Source organism: Sander lucioperca, chromosome 12 (assembly GCF_008315115.2).
Source record: "Sander lucioperca isolate FBNREF2018 chromosome 12, SLUC_FBN_1.2, whole genome shotgun sequence".
In the NCBI taxonomy this organism is placed as follows: domain Eukaryota; kingdom Metazoa; phylum Chordata; class Actinopteri; order Perciformes; family Percidae; genus Sander; species Sander lucioperca.
The window spans coordinates 28,827,103-28,853,313 of NC_050184.1; the positions used below are offsets into that span (position 1 = coordinate 28,827,103).

Genomic DNA, 26,211 nt, shown 5'->3' on the forward strand with positions numbered 1-26,211 from the left:
TGAATTGCCTTTGTGTCTGTCTTTGACTTGTGCTAAATAAAGTGCCTTGCCTTAATTAGTTCCTGTTAAAATGCATTTGGCAAACTTGGCAAATATCCCAACAACCAGAAGCTTCTGAACATGTTAAGTGATTTTTTTTTTTTTTTTTTTTACAGGAGCTAAAATAATCTTAAAAAAGTGCTTTTCTACAAAATACTTAGTCTCATGTCCAGTGGTGGACTTAAGTACATTTACTGAAGTACTGTACATAAGTATAATTTTGAGGTACTTGTACTTTACTTGAGTATTTCCATGTTATGTTAGGCTACTTTATACTTCTACTCCACTACATTTCAGAGGGAAATATTGCACTCTTTTACTCAACTTCATTTATTTGACAACTATGGTTACTTGTTACTTTGCAGATGTAGATTAATAATACAAAATATAAATCAACAAATAAATTATGATACATTATTATAGTCAAGCTGCCCAGCAGTAGCCTATATAGCTGTAACATTAAAGTGATGTGTAGCCTACACTAATGCATCAATAAGTAGTAAGTAATTTATGATTCTGCAATGGGCTATTCTGCATATGAGTACTTTTACTTTGGGTAGCCTACTTACATACTTTTGTACTTTTACTTCAGTAAGATTTTGAATGCAGGCATTTTACTTGTAACTACACTGTAGTATTACTTTTACGTAAGTAAAATATCTGAAGACTTCTTCCACCACTGCCCATGACACCATACTTGTTATTGCTATGACAATGATGGATAAGCACAGATAGAGAAAATGAACTGCTCTCTGTGATTCCTACATGTTGAATGCCACAGTAGATTATAAGACACTGCATATTTTTATGAATTAATTATGTAGAATGTGTTGTATTTCATTACGTCCTTATTTCTAAAGTTAGTAACTATAGCTATCAGATAAATGTAGTGAAGTCAAAAGTACATTGTTCCTATGAAATGGAGAAGTTTAAAGTAATATAATATTATAAACTACCTTGCAATTGTTTAAGTACAGTACTTGAATGTGAATGTACCTAGTTACACTCCACCACTGCAATTACCAATGATAGATCAATATTAACTCCTTGATGGATGCCGAGGATCTAACTGAATGCGGTCACCCCCCTTTGGTAAGAAATGAGCTTTGCAGGTGGCTGTGAAGTGTTATACAATATTGCTCCAGGCAGATTCAATCCTCTATTAGCATAGTTTTTTCTTTTCCAAGGACTTTTTCTCCCTTCCCTCTCCCTTGCTTACCCATTGTCTATCCTTACCTGCTTGTCACTGCAGAGCCCTTAAGAAACCTGAAAACTAATTAAAAGGTGTTTGTGTGAATTACCCAGTCTTATTTTGAAAACTGGAACTACTACAATGTGTCATCAACCTCTATAAAAGGAGACTTTTTAATTGTACCTCTAAAAATATAAATCAGTGTTTGCTTTATTTCACAAACAGAACAGTGCTGGTAATGTGCATTAATATGGGATTTGTTTTTTCCAGTAACAGATTTGGGCATGGCTCACGTAGCAACCAATCAATTACAAATATTGATGACAAAATTAGACTAAATACAATTTAAAAAAAAGGTAAATCATTTATTGACTTCTTACATCCTAAAAGAACAACGAAACAAGCCATTTTTTATCAGCAGAACATTAAAGCCAGATCAAGGCTACTGTACTGACACTATAACAATGTTAAAAAACAAAAAAAAACATGTAAATTTTTGTACAAAGCATGTTTTACTATTTCCAACTAAAAATGCACATTGAGTTGAATTTACAAGTGATTGATTAAATATAAGAGGATTTAGTCAATCAAATAACAAAAATAAATGCAACACAAACAAGAACATAATAAACTAAAATACCTCTGACCATTTCATATCAAGCTACAATGTCTGATCTTTCGCATGGCTTTCCCTGTAAGTCTTGTTGAAATTTCAGTAAGACAAGGACAACCACTTTCTATGAGAAAAGTACATTCAATGTGTTTTATGCTGTAGTATCTCTGATCAATTTGATTATACTAAGCCTTTTCGCAGGTCTAGTTCGACAGCCTTACTGTCTTAAGGGGTCCATGCGTTATGATTTTTAGTCTGTCTAACTTGGCTGAGCATTGCTTTTATTTTCATCACTGCCCATAATTTGTTTAGTTTTAGTTTCTACACACGCACCCTGTTTATCAGTTTCATTGCCCACTTCCTTTTTTCCTTCTCCACCCCCTGTACTTGCATCTACAGGGGTGCTTATTTTACCAGCAGGACTTTTCTCCTGCTCCTGTCTTTGCCCTTTGACCAACTCTCTTTCTCGACTCACTGGTCTACCTCTACTCCACTCCCTGTCAGGTGGGTGACCTATTTGTTTTCGTTTCAGGCTGAAGACATCAGGATTGTTGATCATACGATTTGGGAATCGTATGAGACCTTCTGTTGGAGTGGGAAGTAAGGCAGCTCTGTGTCTATGGAGCTTTACTGCTTGCTGATTTTGTAGATTGTCAAAACCGGGGCATGAGCTTCCTCCACTGTTTTGAGCTGGACCTAGGGGTCCATTGCATGGTGCAGAATTTGGATCACTAGGGCCTTGGCATCTGGTAACTTGATTAGTAATATTGAAATGAGGTGATGCTGTCATGTTTGGCCCTCTGCCATCACACCCTGGGCCCCTTATATCCGACCCTTCCATGTCATGCTCATATCCCCTTGAGTCTAACCCTCGGCCCATCATATCTGGACCTCTTCTATCAGACCCAGGGCCCTCCATGTTTGTATCCCACCTCCCAGGCCCATGTCTTAGATCTGAACTTTCAGGTGCTGGCCCCCTAATATCTGTTTTACCAGGCCCTAGCCTTCTTATGTCTGGGCCTCTACTTCTCCTCCTAAAATCATGCTCAAATCCTTGTCTACCTGTTCCAGGGCTTTCCATGTCTACACTTTGCCTTTCAGATCCTAGTCCCCCACAATTTGAAAACCTCCCATCAGTCCCTGGACCTTCAATGTTTGAATTTCTGTTTTCAGGCCCTTGGTGTCTAAAATCTGGTCCTCTGGGGACTCTTCTATCAAGACCCTCCATTTCAAATCCTCTCCCATTAGGGCAAATCATTGAGTCTGGAGCTCCACTACGAGCCCCAGGTCCTTCCATGTTTGTCCCTCTCATATTACCCCTGATGTCTGGCTGCCTCCAGTCATTCCCCATATCTGGACCCCCTCTCATATCTGATACTGGTTCTCTCATGCCTAGACCTCTTCTATCACGACCCTGACCTCTATTGTCTGGCTCTCTTTCTCCACTAAAAATTGGTCCAGGCCCCCTTCTGTTTGGCCCAGCATCCCCTCTATCAGGCTCATTCCATCCATTTCCAGGTCTCCCCCTACCAGGCCCTGGGCATACCATATCTGGGTCACCATGAACAGGCCCTGGACCCCTGACACCAGGACCACTCCAATCATCTGCTGGAGCTCTCAAAGGCCCTAGAAATGGCATAGTTGGTCTTTCCTGTATGGGCCTTGGCCCCCTACTTTCAGGGCCTCTCCATTCTCTACGAGGACCTTGCCTACTATGTTCTTGAACCTGCTGACCTGGACCTTCTTGGATGGGGCCTGAACCCCTGTTGCCATGTATTTTCCAATCATCTCCTGAACATTCTCTTTCATTTCCTTGAGCCTCCATATTGGGCCCTATTCCTTCTGACCATTGCTCCTCTGTGTCTGTGGCTCTCCTATCAGGTGCAGAGCCCCTGAAGTTTGGCCCTGATCCTCTAATGTTTCCCCTAGTAGGCCTTGGACCCCTCAAGTTTCGACCTGTTCTATCAGGGCCTTGGCCCTCTATAACTGGGCTCTCTTGGATAGGTTCTGATCCTCCAAAGTCAGCCCCTTCCCAGTCATCTCTTCTATGTCTTAGACCTTCTGTATTTGGAGCTTTCTGCCTGCTGCCTGGGCCTCTAAAGTCTGGACCACCTGATCTTCTCCAATCTGGTTCTGGGCCCTCCATATCTGGACCTCTCCTCTCAGGCCCAGGCTCCCTAAAGTCTGAACTTCCTGGTTCTTGTCTGCCAGGCCATGGACCCTCAATGTCTGGACCTCTGCTTAGACAACCTGGTCCTCTAAAATCTGGACCTCTTGGATGTTTCCTATCTGGCCCTGGGCCCTCCATAACAGTTATTTCAGGCCTCACTTCTCTAAAATGTGGACCTCTCCTATCAGACTCTGGGCCCTCCCTATCTGGAGGTCTTCTTTCTGTCTCAGGACCCCTGAACAGTGGGCCTCCTGGAAAGCTCCTGCTGTTTCCTGTTCCCTCCATCTCTGGAGTTCTCCTGTCAGGCCCTGGGCCCTCTCTGTTTGGACCTGAATGGTGAAGCCCTGGTCTCCTAATGTCTGGACCTCCAGGCACTCTCCTGTTGGGCCCTGGACCCTGCATACTGGAACCTGGTCTTTCTGGCCTTGGTCCCCTGATGTCTCGACCTCCCGTGTCAGGCCCTGGGCCCTCAATATTTGTTTGTCCACTTTTTGGCCCAGGACCCCTGAAGTGTGGTCTTCCCTGTTCTCTACTGTGAGGCCCTGGACCTTCTATACCTGAACCAGTTCTTTCAGGCCCCAGTCCTGTGAAGTCAGGCCCAGGACCCATTAAATAAGTGTTTTGATCTCCTGGACCTCTCCTGTCAGGCACTTGACCCTTGATATGGGGACCTCTCCTTTCACACCCAGGCCCTCTAAAGTCTGGACCATCTGGTGCTCTATTGTCAGGCTCTTGACTGTTCAGAGTGCGACCTCCCCTTTCAGACCTTGGTCCCTGGAAATCTAGAACTTCGATTTCTCTCCTGTCAGGCCCTGAACCACCCATAGAAGAACCTCTCCTATGAGGTCCTGGTCCACTGAAATCTGGACCTCCTGGCCCTCTTCTGTCAGGTCCTGGAGCTTCCATAGCTGGACCTCTTCTTTCAGGTCCTGCTCCTCTGAAATCTGGACTTCTAGATCGTCTACTGTCAGGTCCATGACGCTTCAAAGATAAGCTTCTCCCTTCAGGCCCTGGTCCTCTAAAATCTAGACCTCCAGGTCCTTTCCTGTCAGGACCAGGACCCTCCATAGCTGGACCTCTCCTATCAGGCCCTAGTCCTCTGAAATCTGGACCTCCAGGTCCTCTCCTGTCAGGCCCAGGTCCCTGCATAGATAAGCCTCTGCTTTCAGGCCCTGGTCCCCTGAAATCTGGACCTCCAGGTTTTCTCCTGTCAGGCCCAGGACCCTCAATAACTGGATCTCTCCTTTCAGGCCCTGGTCCTCTGAAATCTGGAACTCCGGTTCTTCTCCTGTCAGGCCCAGGACCCTCCATTACTGGACCTCTCCTTTCAGGCCCTGGTCCTCTGAAATCTGGACCTCCAGGTCCTCTACTGTCATGCCCAAGACCCTCCATAGATAAGTCTCTGCTTTCAGGTCCTGGTCCCCTGAAATCTAGACCTCCAGGTCCTCTCCTGACAGGCCCTGGACCCTCCATAACTGGACCTCTCCTTTCAGGTCCTCGTCCTCTGAAATCTGGACCTCCTGGTCCTCTTCTGGAAGGCCCAGGACCTTCCATGGATAAACCTCTATTTTCAGGCCCTGGTTCACTGAAACCTGGATCTCCAGGTCCTCTTCTAGCAGGCCCAGGACTCTCCATAGATAAACTTCTCCTTTTAGACGCTGGTTCACTGAAATGTGGACCTCCAGGTCCTCTCCTGTCAGGCCCAGGACCCTCCATACCTGGACCTCTCCTTTCAGGTCCTAGTCCCCTGAAATCCGGACCTCCAGGTCCTCTTCTGACATGCCCAGGACCCTCCATGGATAAACCTCTCCTTTCAGGCTCTGGTTCACTGAAATCTGGACCTCCAAGTCCTTGCATGTCAGTTGCAGGGCCTTCCATAGCTGGAACTCTCCATTCAGGCCCTGGTCCCCTGAAATCTGGACCTCCAGGTCCTCTCCTTTCAGGCCATGGCACCTTGAAATCTGGACCTGCCGGTCCTTGACCCTCCATAGCTGGGCCTTTCCTCTCAGGTCCTGGTCCTCTGAAATGTGGATCCCCAGGTCCTCTACTGTTAGGCCCCGGGCCCTCCAGAGCTAGACCTCGCCTTTGTCCTGGTCCCACAAAATCTGGAACCCCTGGTCCTTGCATGCCAGGTCCTAGATTGCCCATAGTTGGACTGCTCCATTCAGGCTCTGGTCTCATTAAATCTGGACCTCTTGGTCCTCTCCTGTCATGCATTGGGACCTCCATATCAGGTCCCCTCATTACAGGTCCTGGTGTCATGAAATCCGGACCTCCTGGTCTTCTCCTGTCATGCCTAAGGTCTTCCATGTTTGGACCTCTCATTTCAGACATTGGTTCACCTCTTGTGTCATGCCCCTGGCTCTCTATGTTTAGATCACTCTTATCAGGCTGATGGACTCTCCATTCATCTTGTATAAATGGCCCTCCTCTGACTGGACCTGATCCTTTCATATCTGACCCTCTCCAAACATCTCTTATTTCTGATCCTAGGCCTCTCCAATCTGGACCCCTCAAATGTGGGCCCAGGCCTTTATTTTGACTCCTCTGACCCCTCATATCAGGACCAACAAAACCTGGTCCTGGACCTCTCCAATCTGGATTTGTAATGTTTAGCATGCCATCACCCCTTGTATCTGAGCCACCCATACTATCCATATCTTGACCAGGCTCCATATAACTTTCTGTCAAATCTGGATTTCTTAAATTATGCATTGTTTCTGCTTCTGTCATGTCAGGGCCATGGACCATCCTTTCAGTCCTTATATTGGGCAGTGGCTCATTAAAATGTTCTCTATGCCCACTACTGGAAACTGGACTGCCATCATGCTTTGATTGCATTTGAACTCTCCCTGAGCCCCTAAAAGATGGACCTGGACTTGGATCTCTTACACCTCCACCCCTCATAGCAGATCTCATACCCCCAGTATGTGGACTTTCACTTCTATCTTTTTGGCCTCTTCCTATAATATCTGGAGCCCTACCTTCGATCTGTGGACCCCCGAAAGATTGATCTCTCCTTATTTCCATCACACCTGGCCTGACATCTGCGTTTTCTGGACTTGGATGATACATAGCTGATAAAGGACCCCTTGAGCCCCTTATGTCAGGCCCAGGTCTATATGACGGAGGGCCCTTCATGATTGGATCTCCCCTCTGATTCTGTAGGTCTGATCCTCCCATATGTGAATTTGCAACAGCTGTTACAAGCATTTTTCCTCTCACTTCTAGTTCGCTGTGTCTCATATCAGGGCCTGGACCTTTTACTTCTTGGTTTACACATTGCATAGTAGAACTCTGCATATTTTGCACTGGACTCCTCATCCCAGAACCTCTTATGACTGGCAATGAACCAATTCTATCACTATTGTGTTGTTGAATTACTGGTTCTCTCACATTTGCCTCTGAACCCTGCATCCCTGTCCCTGGGTCCCTCACATGTTTCCCTTGACCACTTATAGCTAGGTCTAGTGTGTCTGATCCAGGACAAATACTGGGACTTATGCCTTTCATGCCTGGACCTCTCATATCAGGCCCTGGAAATCTAATTCCTGTTTCTCTAAGATCTATCTGTGGCCCCCTATGTACAAGTTCTTTCATATGTGATCCTGCATTCCTAATACCTGGATCACTTATACCAGGTCCTGGACGCTTTGTCACAGGATCTATTTTAGGTCCTGAGCCCTGAATATCTGGGTCTGTAGCTGGATCTGAATGTCCTCCCCCATGACCCAGTATTTTTTGATGCTTTAAGCCTGGACTTCCCCCTTCTATCCGTTTGTCTTCCTCTATCATACCTGTATCACTGACACCTGAGCTCTGTAGATTTAGGGTTCTAAAATCCATATTTCTAACATTTGATATTGGACCTCCAACAGTTGGCCACAGTATATTGGACATTGTTGCTTGACCACAAATAGGCAGACAATTATTTTCAACTTTAACATGTGGCATTGAGACACTAGTATGCATCTCGGGAAGTCTGATTTCCTCAATCTTAACAGAGTCAAGTGCTGTGCTGCTAGGATTCACAAACTGTGGCTCTGGATCAGGGCTCTGAGGAGAATCTCGAATGGGAGGATCAATTACTCTTAGAGGAACAGTACTTTCAAACTTGTCTGAAAACAGAGTTTCCCGTTGAGAGGGTTTATCAACCTGTGTAGAAGAACCACTACATGTGTCGTCATGGTCGCTGACTGACGTTGTTTTAAGCTCCTGGGATTTTGGTGGCTCTGAAGTCTCAAGCTTCACATTGTGAAGAAGTCCATGTGAACGTGGAGAAAAGCCTTTATCAATGCTCTCATCAAGATTACTTTTTAGCTGATTCCCATCAGGGTTATTTTTAAAAGTAACTGAGGTAAATAATGATGTGTTACTCTCTACAAATTGTCCAACAACAGAGTCTGGAGCATTACACAGAACACTTGAAGGCTTTGATTTCTCAAGGACTTGAGGGGAAGGTTCTCTATGCTGTTTTGGTGAAAGGGACCCAGAATCTTTTTTTCCAAGAGATGATGGGGATCTTCTACGTCCATGAGAATGTCGGTGTGTAGAACGCTCTTTACTGTGGTGACCTTGCCGTTCAGACTGGTCTCTAGCTCTATGCCTTGACCTGTCCCTTTCACTTCTTCTGTGTCTATCCCTTTCTCTACGTCTCCGGGAATGTGAAGGAGAACGCCGCTGTGATCTTCTTGAAGGGCTTCTATGGTGGTCCCTTTCACGATGACTCCGCTTCTTTGGTGATAGTCTTCGCTTTCTGCTGTGGTATGCATTCACAGTGCCCTTCCGGCTGGCACTATGCCCTGTTCTAGACAAAGATGAATCACGAGTCTTTATACTGCCTCCTTGAAATACATCATCTTGAATTTCATTAAAAAGAGATTCGTCCTCAGGATCATAAGCTACATCAGAATCTTCAATCTCTCCGGCAGAGGATTCCTTAACATTTTCCTGTGTTTCATCTTGCTCTGTAACATTATCTGCATCATTTTCTAAATTAGGGATGGCAGTTGTGTCTTCTAGCTTAACAGTTTGTGATTCTACATTTGAACTGTCCACAGTCTCTGTAAGGTTGCTGGTCTTGTCTGTTGATTCTGACAGTTGACTGACTGGCAAAGATTTTTGTGGGGGAGACATCAGGGAATCAGAAACAGAAAAGTGAGCCATGAACATGCCCACAGCCTCTCTCTGTTGACGTAGTGCCTCTTCCTGCTCCTTCAACTGTCGTTTTTGCTCTTCAATCTGCTTATTGAGCTCCTCGAGCATCCGCTGTTGTTCAGTTAGTGTTGCAGCTGAGACAACCACAGTGCCCGTAGGAATGTTCTGCCTTACTCCTGCTGGAGTAGAGGTTAGCGCTGGAGTGGAGGTAGGAGCTGGCGTTACAATCTGGATAGAAATTGGGGCTGGGCATGATGGAGAACTTGACGTTTGAGTTGGAACCGGGGGCTTTGTCACAACAATATCACTTTGAATATCTGCAAAGATGGTCTCGTCCTCTGGATCATAGGCCACACCATCATCTACAAAGCCTGATACTGCAGGGCCATCTGCCTTAATTTTTTCTATGCTCTGAGGAGCAACCATTCCATATGCCATTGCTGGATCATACTCCTCTTCTGGGTCATACGGTCGGTCAAAATCATTTTCTTCTTCTTCTATTTTTTTTACTTTGGATTTCTGTCCATACTGTTCGACAATTGGATCCACCATTGATCTGGTCTGAGAAAACATTGGGACTTTCTTAACACTAACTGTTGTTGTTGTTGTTGTTGTTGTTGTAGAACTTCCGTCAGAAGAGACCACAGAGTCAGTTTGTTTATTGCCGAACAAACTATTCAAGATGGTCTGCAGCGGTGTCTTATCACTGGATGCTGTTGTGGGATTCTTGTCGGAGATGCTATTAGAGGTTGACTGAGTGGCTGAGGTAGGAACAGGAGGGTTTGTTCTAAAGGAAGTAAAAGGAGATGGTATGGTAACTGATCCAGAAGAGGAAGAGTCTGAAGGTGAGCCAGGGCAAGGTGGTGAGCCAGGAGGGGTGGTGCTAGCAGGAGTCTCTGGATCGTAGGGTTGGAATATCTCCAATTTGTCAGAACCATAGAGGACTGGGGGTTTTGGGATCCACATAGGGTCTTTGGACATATGAACTTTGGGTCTCTTCTCTTCAATTTCCTGAGGCAAACATCCGGGACGTTTTGCCTTCTGGATGACTGCCAGACCCAAAAGAAGATTAGGCCTGTTTCTTTCAAGCCCTGTGAAATAAAGAAAATTGAAATAAATAAATCATTAGAACAAGTCTAAATTACTGACAATTGGCTCCCCATTGTTCCATTTTTTTCTAAATGCTTGATTGACAATATTTGTCAGAAAGGTTAGATAACCATTCATATTCACAAAATGTATAGGTATTGGTACAAGAATTTTTCATTAGGGCTGGGACCACTAATTGATTCATCAATAATTACAGACAACTCAGAAATACTTAGAATTAAAATGACAAACCAAAAAATTAAATGCAAGATGAAATCAAAACCACTATTGAACCATAAAACTCATAATTGACAAATTTACAAAAAGGAACTGTTTCCTGGTAAACACCTCTGCCAGCTGGTGTCTGTATTGTCAGCTGTTTCCTAGAGTAAAAATTGGATGCATTTTGGCAATATTTTGTAAATAAAAAATAATCTTTATTTTAATATATCAACTTGCTTGAAAGCATCGACTGCACATTACATATTTAGATTTAATTTAACGTCTCAAGTTTTCCTTCATATTTTGTTAAAAACCTTCAGAGCTTTACAGCTAACATGTTTTACATTTTTTTTTACTTCTGTTATCTTTTCTGTGATCCACTTGACCAAAAGAGAGTGCAAATTTCATCACTACAGCTCTCAGTTCTCAAGACCTTGTAGTGGTTTAGACTCCTGTGCTCAAACCTATGTGGCCCAGGATTGTGCCTAATCTGCAGAACATAGGTCCACAAAATACTGGTAACATATTGGCATAATAAACCCATTTTGTAGAAGGAAGTGGGTTACTTTAGCTTACGTTATCATAAGAGATGAAAGTGAGCAATGGTGTTTTACTGTGGATAATATTTCTTTTGGAACAGCCCGTCTTCCTTATTCTGACCCCTTTAACTATTAAAACAGGAGAAGATTCATTTGGTGAGATATTACAACCTGAATACTGAGCCTGTTATTCTTGGGCCCTGAAAGTGTTGATTTAGGTGCTCGCGCAAATCCAATATTGCATATGTTCATCATAAAAGGCTATAAGCGGTATTCAAAGTATTCACACCTGGTCCATTGAGAGGTTGTAGTATGGATGGGATTGATTCCTTTGCACTGAGTGGGACAAGGTACACATCCTTGATGGAACGGCTGCCATTGGCGACCACACCAAAACGACCTCTGCTGCTGAAATAGGAAAACAGGGAGACATAGGCCACCTCTTCCTCCTCTGTTGCAGGGTGAAACCGGATCACACATAACTCCTAATTAGCACAAAAAAAACAAAACAGATGTAAATATTATTCTAAAATAAATATTATTATTATTCCAATATTATTGTACAAAACAGAAAGAAATAGTAAATCTACTGCTTGCCTTTGTAACAGAGCTCTTTAGTTTTGCAACATAGTCCCACACTGTTTGAGGCAGGATTCGTCCTCCGATTTGTATAGTATCAGGTAGATCCTACGCACAAGAAATAAAATGTGTTCAATATCTTTGTTAATTCAACTGTTGACAATGACAGATCTTTTATGATAAAAGTTAAATATTATGCAGTATTATACCGCTTTGAGATTTTCAGCAGATCCTGAAACCAGATATCCCTTGGTGACAAACTTGGCTACAGTGAGCATGTTTAGGAAGCCTTTCCACACTATATCTTGCTTAGCCAAGAACTGAGAAGTCTCGCCATCAGCTGGGGATTCAGAGATCACGGTCCTGAGACACAAAACACAACAGCACAATGACAAACATATCCACACATTATGCTGATTTTGCTCAAATGTATACCACCTAAAACAGAATCAAATAGAGTTATTCTATTCTACAGTTCTTTAAATACCTCGAGGATGTGCCATAGAGTCTGGGATCCACAGAGGAAGATGGCTTCATTAAGATAGATTTAGGTTTCGTTGGTGGTCGTGAGGAGGCAGGTGCTGAGGGCAATGCAGAGATACTCTCTTTAAGAGGAGCATAAGGGACTGATGGGTTTTGGGTTGTGTTACTGGGGCCAGAGGTGACACTAGACAAAGCAGATAACCTGCTTGCTGCAGTGCGGGGGTCACGCCTTGTGATGGTGACTGTGGATACAGCAGGGATCACAACTGGTGTGTATGCTCTCTTTCGTGTAGTAGTTTTAGGAGTGTCTGGTGTTGGGGATGCAGGGGACTCCATGACAGGGGAAGCTGGAGACTCTAAAGTAGGGGAGGCTGGAGAGTCCATTATAGGGGAAGCAGGGGATTCGACTATAGTCAATTCTGGAGCGTCAATGATAAGGCGGGATGAAGGATCCGTTAGGGATGATGTTGGAGAATCCATGTCAGGTGAATCAGGTGGCGCCCGCAGAGGGGAGTCATCTCCTGCAGACTTTCTCCAAGAGGGTTCCTGTTTATCTCTTGTTTCAGAAACCTTGGGTTTTTTCTTTGCGGGTTCCTCCTCTTCCCCAAGTAGTATTTGGCCTTTGGGAAGAAATAAGAATATTTTAAAAAAGTAACAATGAGTAGTCATTGGATAGTAATCTACTAGATATTGCACAGCTATTGTAAAACATCTTTTTAATTCACCTGTGCATATCTTGCATTTCAGGTCAAAGAGGTGAGCCTTGTGCTCAGATGTTGTGTCCTTCAGCATACATGCGAGAATATCTGGTACAGCCCTGCCCTGGCTTATTCTGGTCTTGAGAGCAGGAGCAGGAAAGCTTTTTTGTTCCTGGGAAGCAACCTATACATACACAAACAATCAGACTTAACCCACAAAAATATCATAACATCAATTGCTTTTCATGAGAAATGTTTACATGGAGAAGGAGAGACAATATAATGACCAAATAAATACATTTCCACCAATTGAATGCAAATGAGGCGAGTACACACCATATTTCTATCAGGTCTTGCGGGATTCAAACTGGGCAAATCAACCTTCACTGCTTCAGGCTTCTGCAACAAACTTATCGCTTTAGCAGCTGCATCCTTAACCTAGATACAAACAAATGATGGAAGAAAATAATCACCTCTGACACAAACACTGCTTGATCATTCAAGTTCAAGCATAACACCTGATTTTGTCTTGTTTGTTGTGTTTAATTTTTATTACACTTCACCTCTGTTGTTTCTTTTACACTTGGCTCTGAAGCTTTGGTAGCCTGCATATCCTTCTGGCTCATCCTGGCCAGTCTGAAGGCACTGATCTCTCCACGTACAACCCGACACAACAAGCCCTAGAGAGAACCCATACTGAACTGTCAGTTTGCTAAAAACATAAATAACTATGAGATGATATTAAAAAAAAAAAACTCACTTGAATTTCTGTAATATTGTTAGTATTAAAATGTATGGTAAGAAAAGAGATCGCAAAACAAAAATGGGTTTCATCAACTTTAAACAAACCTTGTTCCTTGGGTCTTTCAGGTTGAACATTATAGTTCTGTACTTGTTCATGTATTTGCTGTCTGTGTTGCGAAAAATGTCAAACATCTCCATCTCAATGCTTGCGACAACCTTTGCAACTTCACTCTCGGACATCTCCAAATCCTCACAATCACACACCCTTGACAAATGAAAAGGCAGTTAGTCGTCAAATTTGTTGTGCATCACTGCTCTAACAGATTGAGATGCAGTTTTTACACTTTAATTGTTGCAAAAGTGCAAAAGCTACATATGTTCCTGGAGTCTATCATGTCATGAAAAGAATCTGTTTTGAGAAAGACTGTGAGTTAACTATAATATTTGTTTGTCTGATCGCCATAGGCAAAGGCTTTATTTAATTATGTGATGGTGTTTTTTTTGTTTTATTAAATTGGAAAGTAATTGTAGTTGTAAACAAGACAAGAATGTAATGTGATTTTATCTAGTGAATATGTATTTATATTTGTATGTAATGTCATACTCATGTTAGGATGTCTATCATTGTTTTTAAGGGAGCCTATTGTAACATCTGGCCAGGGACTGCAGATGAAAACTAGCCTTTTGGCTAATTCTGGCATATTTACAGATATTTGTATTACTATGCACTGTCCCTGACAAATAAAGATTAGATTAAATGAATATGTGGATCATACTACTTCCAAAATGTGCATAGTTTATTAAAATGCTACTGAAATATAGATGACTGAAAGATATGTAACATGGTCAGTAAAAACACATTGTAATTAAAACCTGGTACTGAAATGAATGTTGGTGAATATATGGTTATCTTCTCCTAGATGATGTAGGTTAAAGTATGTTATTGCACCCTTATCAAATCATGTCCAAACTATTGACATTCACTATTTTGGCTCCTACCACTATCACTTTAACTTTTCATAGGGCTCAAGTCAGATTTATCAAGAGACTTTCATACAAGCCTGTAAAACAGTTCTCACCTTTTAAACAGGATGCTGCTGAGGGAGCGCTGGATGCTCTGTCTGACCTGGTTATTGGGCTGAGAGGGTCTGGAGGAGGGAGCACTGGGTGCAGGTGGCACCAGCAGATTTCTGGTTTCATTCAGCAGCGTTGGGGCTGAAGAAGACTTCTGACCTGATGCTGAAGCTGACACGTGGCTGGACGGAGGCTGGGGTCCAGGCTGCTTCTTTGGTATGACGTATGTGGTCTTAGTGACCATAAGAGCCCCTGTTTCATGGTGTCTGGGAGCTGAGGTGGATGGGGATGGTGCAGCTGGAGACAGACTAATTTCTGCTTGGTTGGGTGGTATAGAGGGATCTGATTCTGCAGATTGCTGCTTAGGCACACCACTGTTGACTGGCTCCTTTGCCTTTTCTGGAGAGTAGCTCTGTGGTGGGGCTGGCTCAGAGGCAGGCTGGGAGGAGGGAGCCACATCTGTCGTGGTGTCCTCAGGAGGTTGTTTTGAAGGAGTTACAGCCTCATTGTCAGCCTGTTTACAATCCTTTATAGCTGTTAGAAAAAAAGAACAGGGCATTTCATAAATATGAATTACTATTAACTGTGACATAAACCAACATGTGCAAATCATGTGCAAATCAGTTTAAGGTTAAAAAATGTATTAATCAAACCTGTTCTCCATAAATAATAACAAAAAACAATCATGCTCACAATTACACCTACGGCACTTTTTGGAGTCAATTATTAATTTAACCTGCATGCCTTTGGACTGGGAGGAAGCCTGAGAAAACACAGGGAGAACATGCAAACTTAAAAGGGCCCAAGCCGGCCAGTGGGTTTGAACATAGAACTCTTGACAGTGCTAACCACAACTGCACTACATGACAACTAAATACAAATGTTTTCTGTTGCTGTTAAATATGTTTATATCAGAAATGTTGAGTAATGTTGCCCTGTATTTGGAAATATCATCAGTTGAGAAATACACAAAATGCTAATTTTCCATCTGCAAAAAAAATATCTGAACAAACCTGTAGTTGATATGATTAGAAAATTACAGATAGGGCCTTTAAGGCATGGTAATTTCATGATTTTAAAATTATAAGATGAAACTAGAGGCAAAAACTGACTTGAACTGATTTACCAGTTTACATAAATAACTGTTGTAGGAATTCATGCCTATGTATTTTCCATTATCACACTCCTCCATTACAATGACCAATGGAAACATAACTGTCCCTTTTCTTGCTAATTTTCACATTTCATTCTGATTCATTAAATGGTGCAACTGGCATCAAGCGGACATTAATAGTCTGTTTATAATGTACTTGTAATGTTACAACACAATCGTTGCAATTAATACTGGTGTGCCTTCATATTCTTTACTGAATAATTCAATGACTACCTCTCTGAAATATTTTCAAATGAGTAAATGTGGCCAAGTGTCTTTATTCAGTTTACACATTAAAGATATTTTCAGAATGTCCATTCATAAATATAGTGTCCTTGTAATCTGCTGGATTAAAAACACTCTAAATGTTACCAAACAAGTGTTGTACTTTGAGGACACAATGCTTCATATTAGGGAAGTCTTTGGATCATTTAAATTCTTGAATATCCATGACACATACTTTTTTACAAGAACAAATATGGACAATATTTGTTACATGCTGTACTATACTTGATTACCTGCATTGAAGACTTAACACACAGGATCTACACAAGACAAATATTTCTGTTAATCTGCTTTGCATCTTAATTTATAAAATTATTTTTTTGCAGTTATGTTTCTTTATTAAAAGGAAAAACAACTGAGCTCAAGTTAATACATAGTGAAGCAAAGTTTCCTGCTCACTAAATCCTTAGATGCGCATATTTGCTATTGAGATATTGATGAAAAAGTTTTTTGTTTTTGTGTTTTTGTACTGATATTTATACATAGATACTGGAATTTCCAGACACGTTTTTGTGACTGCTACATTGAGGAAAATTACTACACTTGATATGACCTTTAAAACATCTTTTACATTACTTTTATTGATAACACTTGTCTTAAATAGGCTTGATTGAAACGAAAAGAATATAATGTGTTGTAGATGCTTTCTCAATCAATGAATGTTTACTTGGCTCAAATGCTTTAAAGTTCCCAAAAACCTTCATAAGGAAGCTCGAGGTGATATTTGAAAGACCATCACTCAGTAAAAGGTTTCAGGTGTAGCATATAAAATCATTATCCCCATATGCAAAAATCTCAGAGAGCAAGACATCCACAGTGAAGGCACAAATGTGTGTTTTGGGAAAGTACACCAGGTCCTGGTCTCCTCCAGTGACCTTCAGTTTTGAGACCACCACTAAAGTTTATCTTCTCGCAGAGTTCTCTGGGAGGATGTGACATTTGCTTGCTCGGTAATATCCTTCTACACTCTGTTGCCATTATGTAAGACTTTTTTCTTCAGAGCCATTTTGGAGGATATGAATGATGAGCATTTAATATGGGATTACTGAGGCAGAGCCAATATGTTAAATCCTGTGAATTCACTGTGCTTTAAACATTTTGATAAATATGGCAGTAGTTGATCATTTGCATTTGTATGAGGAAGATCAGACAAACATTAAAAAATAGATGTGATCTACTGTCTGTTTAAGGGAAGATGAGAACTGGCGTGAGGCGGCCTTGACTTCCTGTACTTGAAATACTGTAGTTTACAAACTTTTTCATGTCAACAGATGATCAATAACTACTAGCTCTTGATAAATCATGTCTCCTGCTAATTTCTATACATCTATGTGTAAATAGCAGGGACAATACTGTTATTTCTAGTGCCATCCATCTTAACACGAAAAATATCAACAAATTAGTTTTCTGCTGTTGGATTTTCTTTTCAGTCCTGATAAGGTCTAACCCAAACCTGGAACTTGTTTGGCATTTGCCTGAATCTGTTTAAAGTTTGTATCTCTAAATACATGAAAGAAAGTGGTGATAACAAATTTGACTTACATATATTATGTGCGTGTAAAATATGATGATACAGCACAGATTTTAAATTTTCCTTTACATATCTATGAATGTAAACACTGTATATATTGGTTGTCCGACACAAAGGTCCCACTAAAGATAGAGACAAAGATCATGTAAAACCTAATGTACATCATAATGTAGCACTGCTAGCTGTTTCTGCAATATGAGCCATCACTGGACAATATTCTGCACTATGCATATTTATTTATTTATCACTTTTTGTTACCTCCAACTGTGCAATATTTCATTTCTATTCATCTGTATATCTGTGTTTATATACTGTCTGTTTATATAAGGGTGTTTATTGTGTAAATATGTTTATTACTAATTCTATTTTTCTTTATGTATATTTTTTCTCCTATGTCTACTTAATGTGTATTTGTGTTATTCTGATGTGTGTACATTTTTTTCTTTTGAGCTGCTGTAGCACAGGGATTTCCCCAGTGTGGGATTAATAAAGTCTATCTTATCTTAACTTAATGTTTTCATAATGCAAAATGTAGCATTATGCCTTATATAGATTTGTTTCAAGTCCTGCTTAATCAACCAACACGTGACACAGAACATCCAGTTAAAGGGTCATTTTGGGTTTTTTCAACCTGGAACATATTTTCCCATGCATTGGTGTCTAAGTGACTAATGTGAACAAAAATCTTTGAAACTGGTCCAAAATGGAACGAGAACGCTGTAACCAGCAGCCGTGAACATGGCTGCAATGTAATCATATAGGGCAAATGTGCATCGTCAATTTCATTCACTGAAAGTGTCGTTTTTGCCAATCACAGGGTCAGATTATTATTCCATGTATCCGACAACATTATGGAAATTATCCCTACAGGCATAACTTTTTGTTGAAGAGTAAAATCCTTATTTGTTTAACCAGAAACAGCTCAGAAATCGCTTTCGCAAAACCCACCAGACTCTATTTAAATAAACAATACGTTTAGCGTGTATAGAGCGAGCATATTTCCATATGTAAAATAAGGTAAAATAAGGGTTTATTTCGACCAAACCAGAGTAGTGATAGTTGGAACAGTTGAAAGACGAACCAAGATAGCTTTTGATCGTTTTATTTTTGTTTCTGCTAACTTTGAATGAAGTGTATTTTGTGATGATAAAATTACTTTTTATTTTAATGGAGTCTGGTGGGTTTGGCGATAGCGAGTTCGGGGATGTTTCATGTTAAACAAAAAAAAGGATCATACTCTTTAACAAAAAGAACATCCTCTGTAAGGATCCTTTCCATAATGTTGTCAGACACTTAGACCAATAATCTGAGCATGTCAGTTGTAAAACAACCACTTTTAGTGGATGGAAATTGAAGGTGCGCAATTGCCAAATTACTTACATTGTAGCTCGTTTCGCAACACTGGACCAATTTCAAAGTTTGTTGTTTCCATTAGTCAGTCAGAGACAAAAACATAGGAAAATAGGTTGGAAAAAAAATGCCACTGTATTTAACCATATAGATACCAGGGGTGGGAATAACCAGAGGCCCCACGATAAGATATTATCACGATACTTATGTCAGGATACGATATTATTGCAATTTTAAACATATTGCAATATTCTGTGATACATTGCAATTTATTGCCTTTTTTCCAACTTCAAATTATTTTCCCAGAGGAAAACTTTGTCAACATCGGTTTTATCCAAAAAGATACATTTATCCAGTTGTTCATCTCACTTCAGTTTTATTGCAGCAACATTGGATATTTAAGCAGACAAACTGACCAACACGTATAATAAAAGATCGATACTTGGCATCCATGTATCAATACAGTTTAGCCACGGAAAATATCGCAATACTATGCTGTGTCAAATCTTTCCCCCCACCCCTAAATAACACATATTTTGATATATTTGAGGTTTCTAAATCTTCAATGCATAGTTGCTTGTGTGAGTAAATAGTTCCACTGGAAATAATCAGGGAATAATTAGGCCTGGTTTTACTGGACGAAATTAGATGACATTAAGGGTGTCACAATCTCGAACTTCGAATTAAAAAATGGAATCGTCGATGCTGCCACGCCCCCATGTCACGTCCGGTCAGCTTGCCAAGCAGGAAAAAAAACACACATGTATGGCCGGGTTGGTTCAGTGGTAGAGCAGGCGCACATATACTGAGAGGTATATCTGATGCAGAGATCCAGGGTTCGAATCTGACCTGTGACAATTTCCAGCATGTCTCTCCCCTTTCTCACCTAGCTGTCCTGTCAAATTAAAGGCGGAAAAGCCCAAAAAAATAATCTTAAATAAAAATAAAACAAACACACACACGTGTTGAAGTGCTGCGAGTCAACCTCCTCTAACTTAGCTACAGCCAGTCAAAAGATAGCATGGCAACTGCATATTCAGGAGATCCATCGACAGTACTTGAACCCCCTCCTCTTTCACTGAAGTCGCCGATGTGGAAGTACTTTGGATTTCCAGTGAGTTATGTTGACAACGTTCACGTTGTTGACAAAAAAGCCACAGTTTGCAAGCTTTGCTATGTGCGTGGAGACACTTAATTGTTCAGAGAAGACTATGGACATGGCTGTTTTATAGTTTTTGTTTGTTTTGTTGTGAACTTGAATGTCATCTTCTGTGAAGAAGACACTCAAGTTACAAGTTCAAGTTGACGTTACAAAAGAGAAACTAGATGGCAAGTTATTTTGCTCAAGTTTCCAACTGACTGAAGATATAAGTTATTGTTACATTATGTTGTTAATAAATGTTTACATTTGACAATGTAGTGTGGTACATTGCGAACAAAGGTCAGATATTATATTGCATACAAGTCTAGTCTAAAAATGGCATAGCAACCTGTGCTTTAAAAAAAACAAATGTAAAAATTGAGAATCGAACCGTGACCTTAGAATCGAAAATGTAATCGAATCGAGGATTTGGAGAATTGTGACACACCTAGATGACACAATAAATAAGAAACTCAGATACTTTGAATTACTAGCCAATCATCAGTGCAGCTGTACGACCACAGTAAGCCCTGCAGAAGTTGTCTGGTATGGATCAGCAGCATCATCCATCACAAGTTTTGAGGATTTATGGTCAGGAAGAGATTGAAGGCTGCTTAAGAAAAAGCCAGCATGGTGAAGATGAACATGGCAGGGTGAGATGTCCTGGGTTAAGATTAGGCCTACATATAGAGAAGATGAGTCATACTTTATTAATCCTAAGAAATTCATCCTCTGCATTTGATCCATCAGAACTATTTAGGAGGCGTAAGCACTGACAGTGCAGCACCTGGACAGCAAGATAATGTGTAGTGTTACTAATAACTAACATGCATGTCCAGGAGGCAATCAAAGCACCCGCAAAAAAAAGGTGCGCGCTTATGATATGGCATAATATGCAGATGCAGTGGGCAAAGTGACAAGTGGCAAGTGACATCAGTGGTGTGGGATTTCCACTCCAAACCATATTTTAATGTAGGTGCTCAGATTAGAACAAATATTTGCAGAATATCTGCTTTCTTTGCATTTGATAGCATGCCCAACAGGCTAACACACTGACGCAATGTCAATGCAAGCTGTAACCATTAAATGAGGACTAATTCTGGACATACATTGTAGTAAAAAAGAAGAAAAGAAACATGGACACATCCGTTCATAGATTCAAAAACAGAAAGAAAGTGAATGACCATGGTTTAGTGCATCATCTGCAGACACCTCTGGACACTGAAAGGCAGGTAGACCAACTATAAATGAATGAACTAATGAAAGAAGGCAGCAACAAAAAACGAATGAGTCACTGTCTTTATCTATGAGGAAAAGAATGAAGAATCTTTATTTGTGCATGTTTATGCTATTTGTGTGTGTGTGTGTGTGTGTGTGTGTGTGTGTGTGTGCGCGTGTGTGTGTGTGTGTGTGTGTGAGTGAAAGTGACGGTGAAACATGAGCATTTGTCTCAGCGTGTAGATGTGGTTTCTCTTTAAAAAACCTGCCATTGGTCAATAAAGGAAAATCTCAGCTCAGCTTTTTAAATTGTATTTAAATCCTATGCCAATGAAACTACAGTACATAACTGTACAATCAAGAAAATCTCTTTTTAATTAATACTTAGATCAACACAAGTCAAACAAAATCATGTATATTCATGCAGTCCTCAAATGATGACATGCAATTTCTTTATTTAGGGTATTTGGGATGAAGCTTTAGTCAAAGTTCAATAAGAAAGATCTTTTCTTTTCTTTCACATTTTGCCTGGTTTAAGACCTCTGAATCACTGCTCACATCTCAGATTTGTTCAGTGAAACAAAATGGCAATTCAGTCTGATTGTCAGTAAAGTACAGACTAAGAAATGAACAACAAATCAAAACACTGATCTGTAATATCAACTTTTACATGCATCCCTTTGCACAAAGTCAAACTTTATACTTCCCCGCAAGTGGTTGCAGTCATGCGTCTATACCACTCAACATACTGTATGTACACACTTCATAATCCTGAATGAACCATCAGTAAACAATAACCAGTGTTGTCATAACCTATGTTGTCAGGCAAACCTGATTGGACCTAAACAAATACCTTTTTTATCCACAGCTCATTAAGTATCCTGTTTTATATTTAAAGGCTCCGTCCCAAATGCTTGGGATATGTTGCAGTAATGAAAACACAGCTGGAAAGACAATATGAGCACAGCCCTATAGATATAATAAAGCAACGGACAGACATACCACACTGCCAGTTCATTTATCAAACCCTGGGAAAAAAGACAAAATGTCCTTAAATAAGCAAGATGATACTGACTCAATTTCTCACACTAGTAGCATGCAGCACTATTGTGTATGATAGTATTATTATTGGTCACTGTCTGTAATTAATTGCCCCATTAAATTCTGTGAACAGATTATGGTTGTTAGTTAATGAATACAACTTCTCTAGTTACTTGAAATGTTAGTATATTTTATATTTCACTTAATTTACTGTGAGCACATTTGTTAAGTATGAATGCACAGTTGCTTGAACAGATGATATAGAGGACCACAAGGTCAAAGTAGTTGCTTGCATGTGTGAACATTTTATATTTCCCTAAAATGGTACTGTCCGCAGTATGTGAACAGTTTAATGTGCTGAGAATGAAAAAACGTGCTAAAGCTGAAGATTAAAATTCCAAATGGCCTTAACCATAAAAGTCTAGCGCATAAAGCTGTAGGTACGTTCTCAGTCATTTCTATTACTTTCCTTACTTTGGTCAAATGTTAGGTGTCACCGATTTGCAAGATGAAGCTTATTAAATGTGCTAACAAAAATCGTTTATGTATGAGATCTTCTGCCTCCAAAAAAGAACCCATCTGGACATAAAGTGCACCAATGCCTGTTACATTTAAAAAAGACTTTGAGTCTAGAGTCATGCTAGCAGGTCTGTGAGGCTGTACTCACAATGGCAATGTTAATATGCTCAAGCAGGTGTTCACAGCTGAGGCTGAATGGGAATCTCACTTTTGCAGGTATTTTGTAGTGAACGAAAGTATTGCACACATTTTAATATTGACATGATGATGGCGCTAGATGAAAAGTTAAGGAACCACCAAAGATATTCCAATTCATCCTGAGGGCAACATGAATGTGTGTGTCTGTCTGTGTGTCAAATTTCACAGCAATCTTACCAACAGTTTACATTTCACAAAAAAACCTCATGGTTGCACCAGAGGAAAAGTCAGGGGATCACCAAAGTCACCAATAGTTCAATATTCATGAAAAGCAACATCCTCATTCCAAGATTAGAACCAAAGCTCGTATTCATCATTTATACATCATATGCCACAGACAGACAATAGTCATGTGCTGCACAGTGGCAACAGGTGTCTGTGATATGTCAGCTATATTAGTTCTTTTGTTCTTATTTTGTGCGCTTTGTTGCCTATAATTTCATTGTTTGATGTTTGTCTTAACTGTAATGCCTTTTTCCAGTTATATTTGTCTGACATAGATACAAAAGGAATTTCGGAAAGGATAAATGTATTTAAAAAAAAAAACTAATAAAAGTCGGCAGGTTATTATGTCAAACACAGGACTACATGTGATTTAAACATTTTCAGAATGAAAATCTGATGACACATCACCCTCCATGTACTCCACTATACTACTCTAGGAGCACACAAACTTCAGAAAACATACTTCAAATAAGGTGCACCATTGTGGTCGTGTCTATTTTATCATTTAACTGTGGGTTGAATTCTCTGTAATTTAACAACGGTAAAACTTTGTGTATGAGAATGCTGGAGGAAACTTGAATAATACTTGGTAAAACATATCTGGGGTTACACAATCTGCACTATTTTACATCTCTGTTATAAAGTTGGACAGGGGATACACATTTAAGAATACATAGGAGACAATCTCCCACAAACTGTGGAATGCTGAAAATGTCAGTAGTGTTTTCTCTTTGGTTGCACATTATTCTTTTGGCCAGTAGAGGGTGCTCGTGTTTCACAATTAAATGTTGAGGTATTGAAATTATTAAACTGTCGGAAATATGCAGAGGAAATGCATTGAGAGCATGTGATGTAGAAACGATAGTAATAAGGTTTAAAAGAGGCAACAAAAAGCTGCAATGGATGTCCAAGAGAAAATTCAATAATAGATTTTTGGCTAAAATTTGACATTTATTGGCTACACCTCATAGAAAAAGCCACATACATTAAACTTAGCTCTCCTCTCAACACTAAACATTAGACATGCTAGTATGTGTGCACTGACCCACAGTAAAATAAATGTTATTAGCCCAGACTGGCTAGTTACTGCTGTGATCACTGAAACTAATCAACAGAAATCACATCCCTTTCCCACATCCGTTACACTACATCATGTGGTCACACTGCACTCAAACTAAACTCAACAGAGTCTAACAGTACACTCTTTGAAGAAATGACATTTACAGAAAAGAAAGTAATAATTTCATTAAGAATAAAATCAATGACACATTTTGTGTCACTACCAAGCAAAACTAAAAGCATTAGCAACTCATACTTGTGGGTTTCTATACTAATAGAGAATTTGTTATTTGGGAAAATATTAATTCAACGGGCATATTGTTTGTTTTAAATTATTCTATGATGGGAAAACTGGGTCAAGACTGACGAATTTTTCCCTTTCACTGACTTTAAACATCTTGGGTTTCATTGGGTGTTTTTTTCTTGAATGACAGAACAAGACTCAAGTTTCCTGCCAACAACCAATGAGATGTCAACTAAAGGCAGAGGGGGAAGACAATGAAGCAGAATGAAGTGGCTCTTTGCAACAGCAACGCCTGCTGACAGTTTTGAGCAGAAGAGAGGAATCTAACTCATTTGACTCACACTGATAAATTGTTGATTATGGTGCAACCTTCACCATTCTGGATTTGTCTTAGTCATCTGTTCAAATATGTTAAGCTGATATACAACACATTTGGAGGTATACATGCAAGAAAAGAAAAAAAAAATGCAACATAAAACTACCAAAATATTTTGGAAGCAGTTATTCGTGTAATTATTAATGTTAATATATTGTGTTGCTTCTGTCTCTGTGGAGCAATAAACATAGAGCAGAATGTGTTGTTAATGACAATTAACAGTTCTGCATAAATGAGATTAAGTTTTCTTGATAGGAGCCCCAAAAGTGAAAAAATGCACTGTAGATCCCACAGTCAACATCTCCCACTTTGTTTATTGTGCCTATCAAGTACAGTGTGTACTTGGCCACAGAGGTCAGGCAACAGGGCCTCCCCCGAGGCTTAGAGGTTAAGGCCCCGTCCAGGAACCACAACATCCCCGGTTCAAGTCCGAAAGGGGACCTTTGTTGCATCGCTCTACTATCTATAATAAAGCCACAAAAATGGCCAAAAAAAGTTAGGCAACCCTGATTGAAGTTCAACAATAACACAGCAGGCTGTCACAGATCCTGAGTGTTTCCAGAACCTGGTCTTTGGTTTTGTGTCTGGAGTGGTATTTATTTTCATTGCTGCCACTCCATGTAGTATGCACAGCCTCCCAATGGTACAGAAAGCAAGACCAAAATGTACTTTTACTTATTCCATGGCTTTAGTTTCAGATTAACATATGTAAAAGATGCATTAGTGTTCATCCTTTCCCCCATGTTTTTAGAAGCAAGTGTCATTATGTAGAAACAAGCTTTAAAAAAAAAAAACTCACTCCTGAATGTTTCAACAAAATGACACTGGCATTTAAGATTAGCAGCTTTTTTTTTAAATATATATATATATATATATATATATATAAATAAATAAAAGTTCTGATTTCCTGACATATTTTACTTTCAGGGACACTTACAAGCACAAATGAGGCACACTGCTCTTTTGATATGATACAAAAGGTTAAGTCACTACTGGTTGTTATCCATCACAGTCTCAAGGTGGATGATTAACTAAAGAAATTATATCCCACTACATCCTTCTATTATAAACCTGCTAAAATACTAAATAAAAACAAAATGAAGACTTTGACTATAGTGTCTTGCTTATCCACAGTATTTGAAGAGAAGAAAATTCTTAAAATTTTAAACGTTGGAAAAAGCAAAAACAAACTGTGAAAAAAAGGCGTCAAAAACTTGTTTTTTTCAAGGTTGAAGGGAAGACAACACAAGGGTTAAGTGATTTGATCTGTAG

General features: G+C 40.2%; 1 protein-coding gene across 8 annotated transcripts in view; it reads right to left on the reverse strand.

The window, feature by feature from the left end:
- Positions 1–1,570: 1,570 nt before the first annotated feature.
- LOC116061988 overlaps positions 1,571–26,211 on the reverse strand; it is a 34,174-nt gene continuing 9,533 nt past the window's right edge. Inside the window, exons 7-17 of one of the 8 annotated variants that reach the window (XM_036007931.1) lie at positions 14,605–15,133; positions 13,631–13,790; positions 13,345–13,461; positions 13,118–13,219; positions 12,809–12,965; positions 12,088–12,703; positions 11,810–11,963; positions 11,619–11,708; positions 11,311–11,506; positions 7,314–10,262; positions 1,571–7,277 (exon numbers count right to left, since the gene is read on the reverse strand). In XM_036007931.1, the coding sequence (XP_035863824.1) occupies positions 2,104–7,277; positions 7,314–10,262; positions 11,311–11,506; positions 11,619–11,708; positions 11,810–11,963; positions 12,088–12,703; positions 12,809–12,965; positions 13,118–13,219; positions 13,345–13,461; positions 13,631–13,790; positions 14,605–15,133 (10,244 nt within the window). In that variant the 3' untranslated portion in view covers positions 1,571–2,103. Of the gene's footprint in view, positions 10,263–11,310; positions 11,507–11,618; positions 11,709–11,809; positions 11,964–12,087; positions 12,704–12,808; positions 12,966–13,117; positions 13,220–13,344; positions 13,462–13,630; positions 13,791–14,604; positions 15,134–26,211 lie in introns of all 8 variants that reach the window. The other 7 variants (XM_036007935.1, XM_036007933.1, XM_036007932.1 and 4 more) reach the window with 7 other exon arrangements.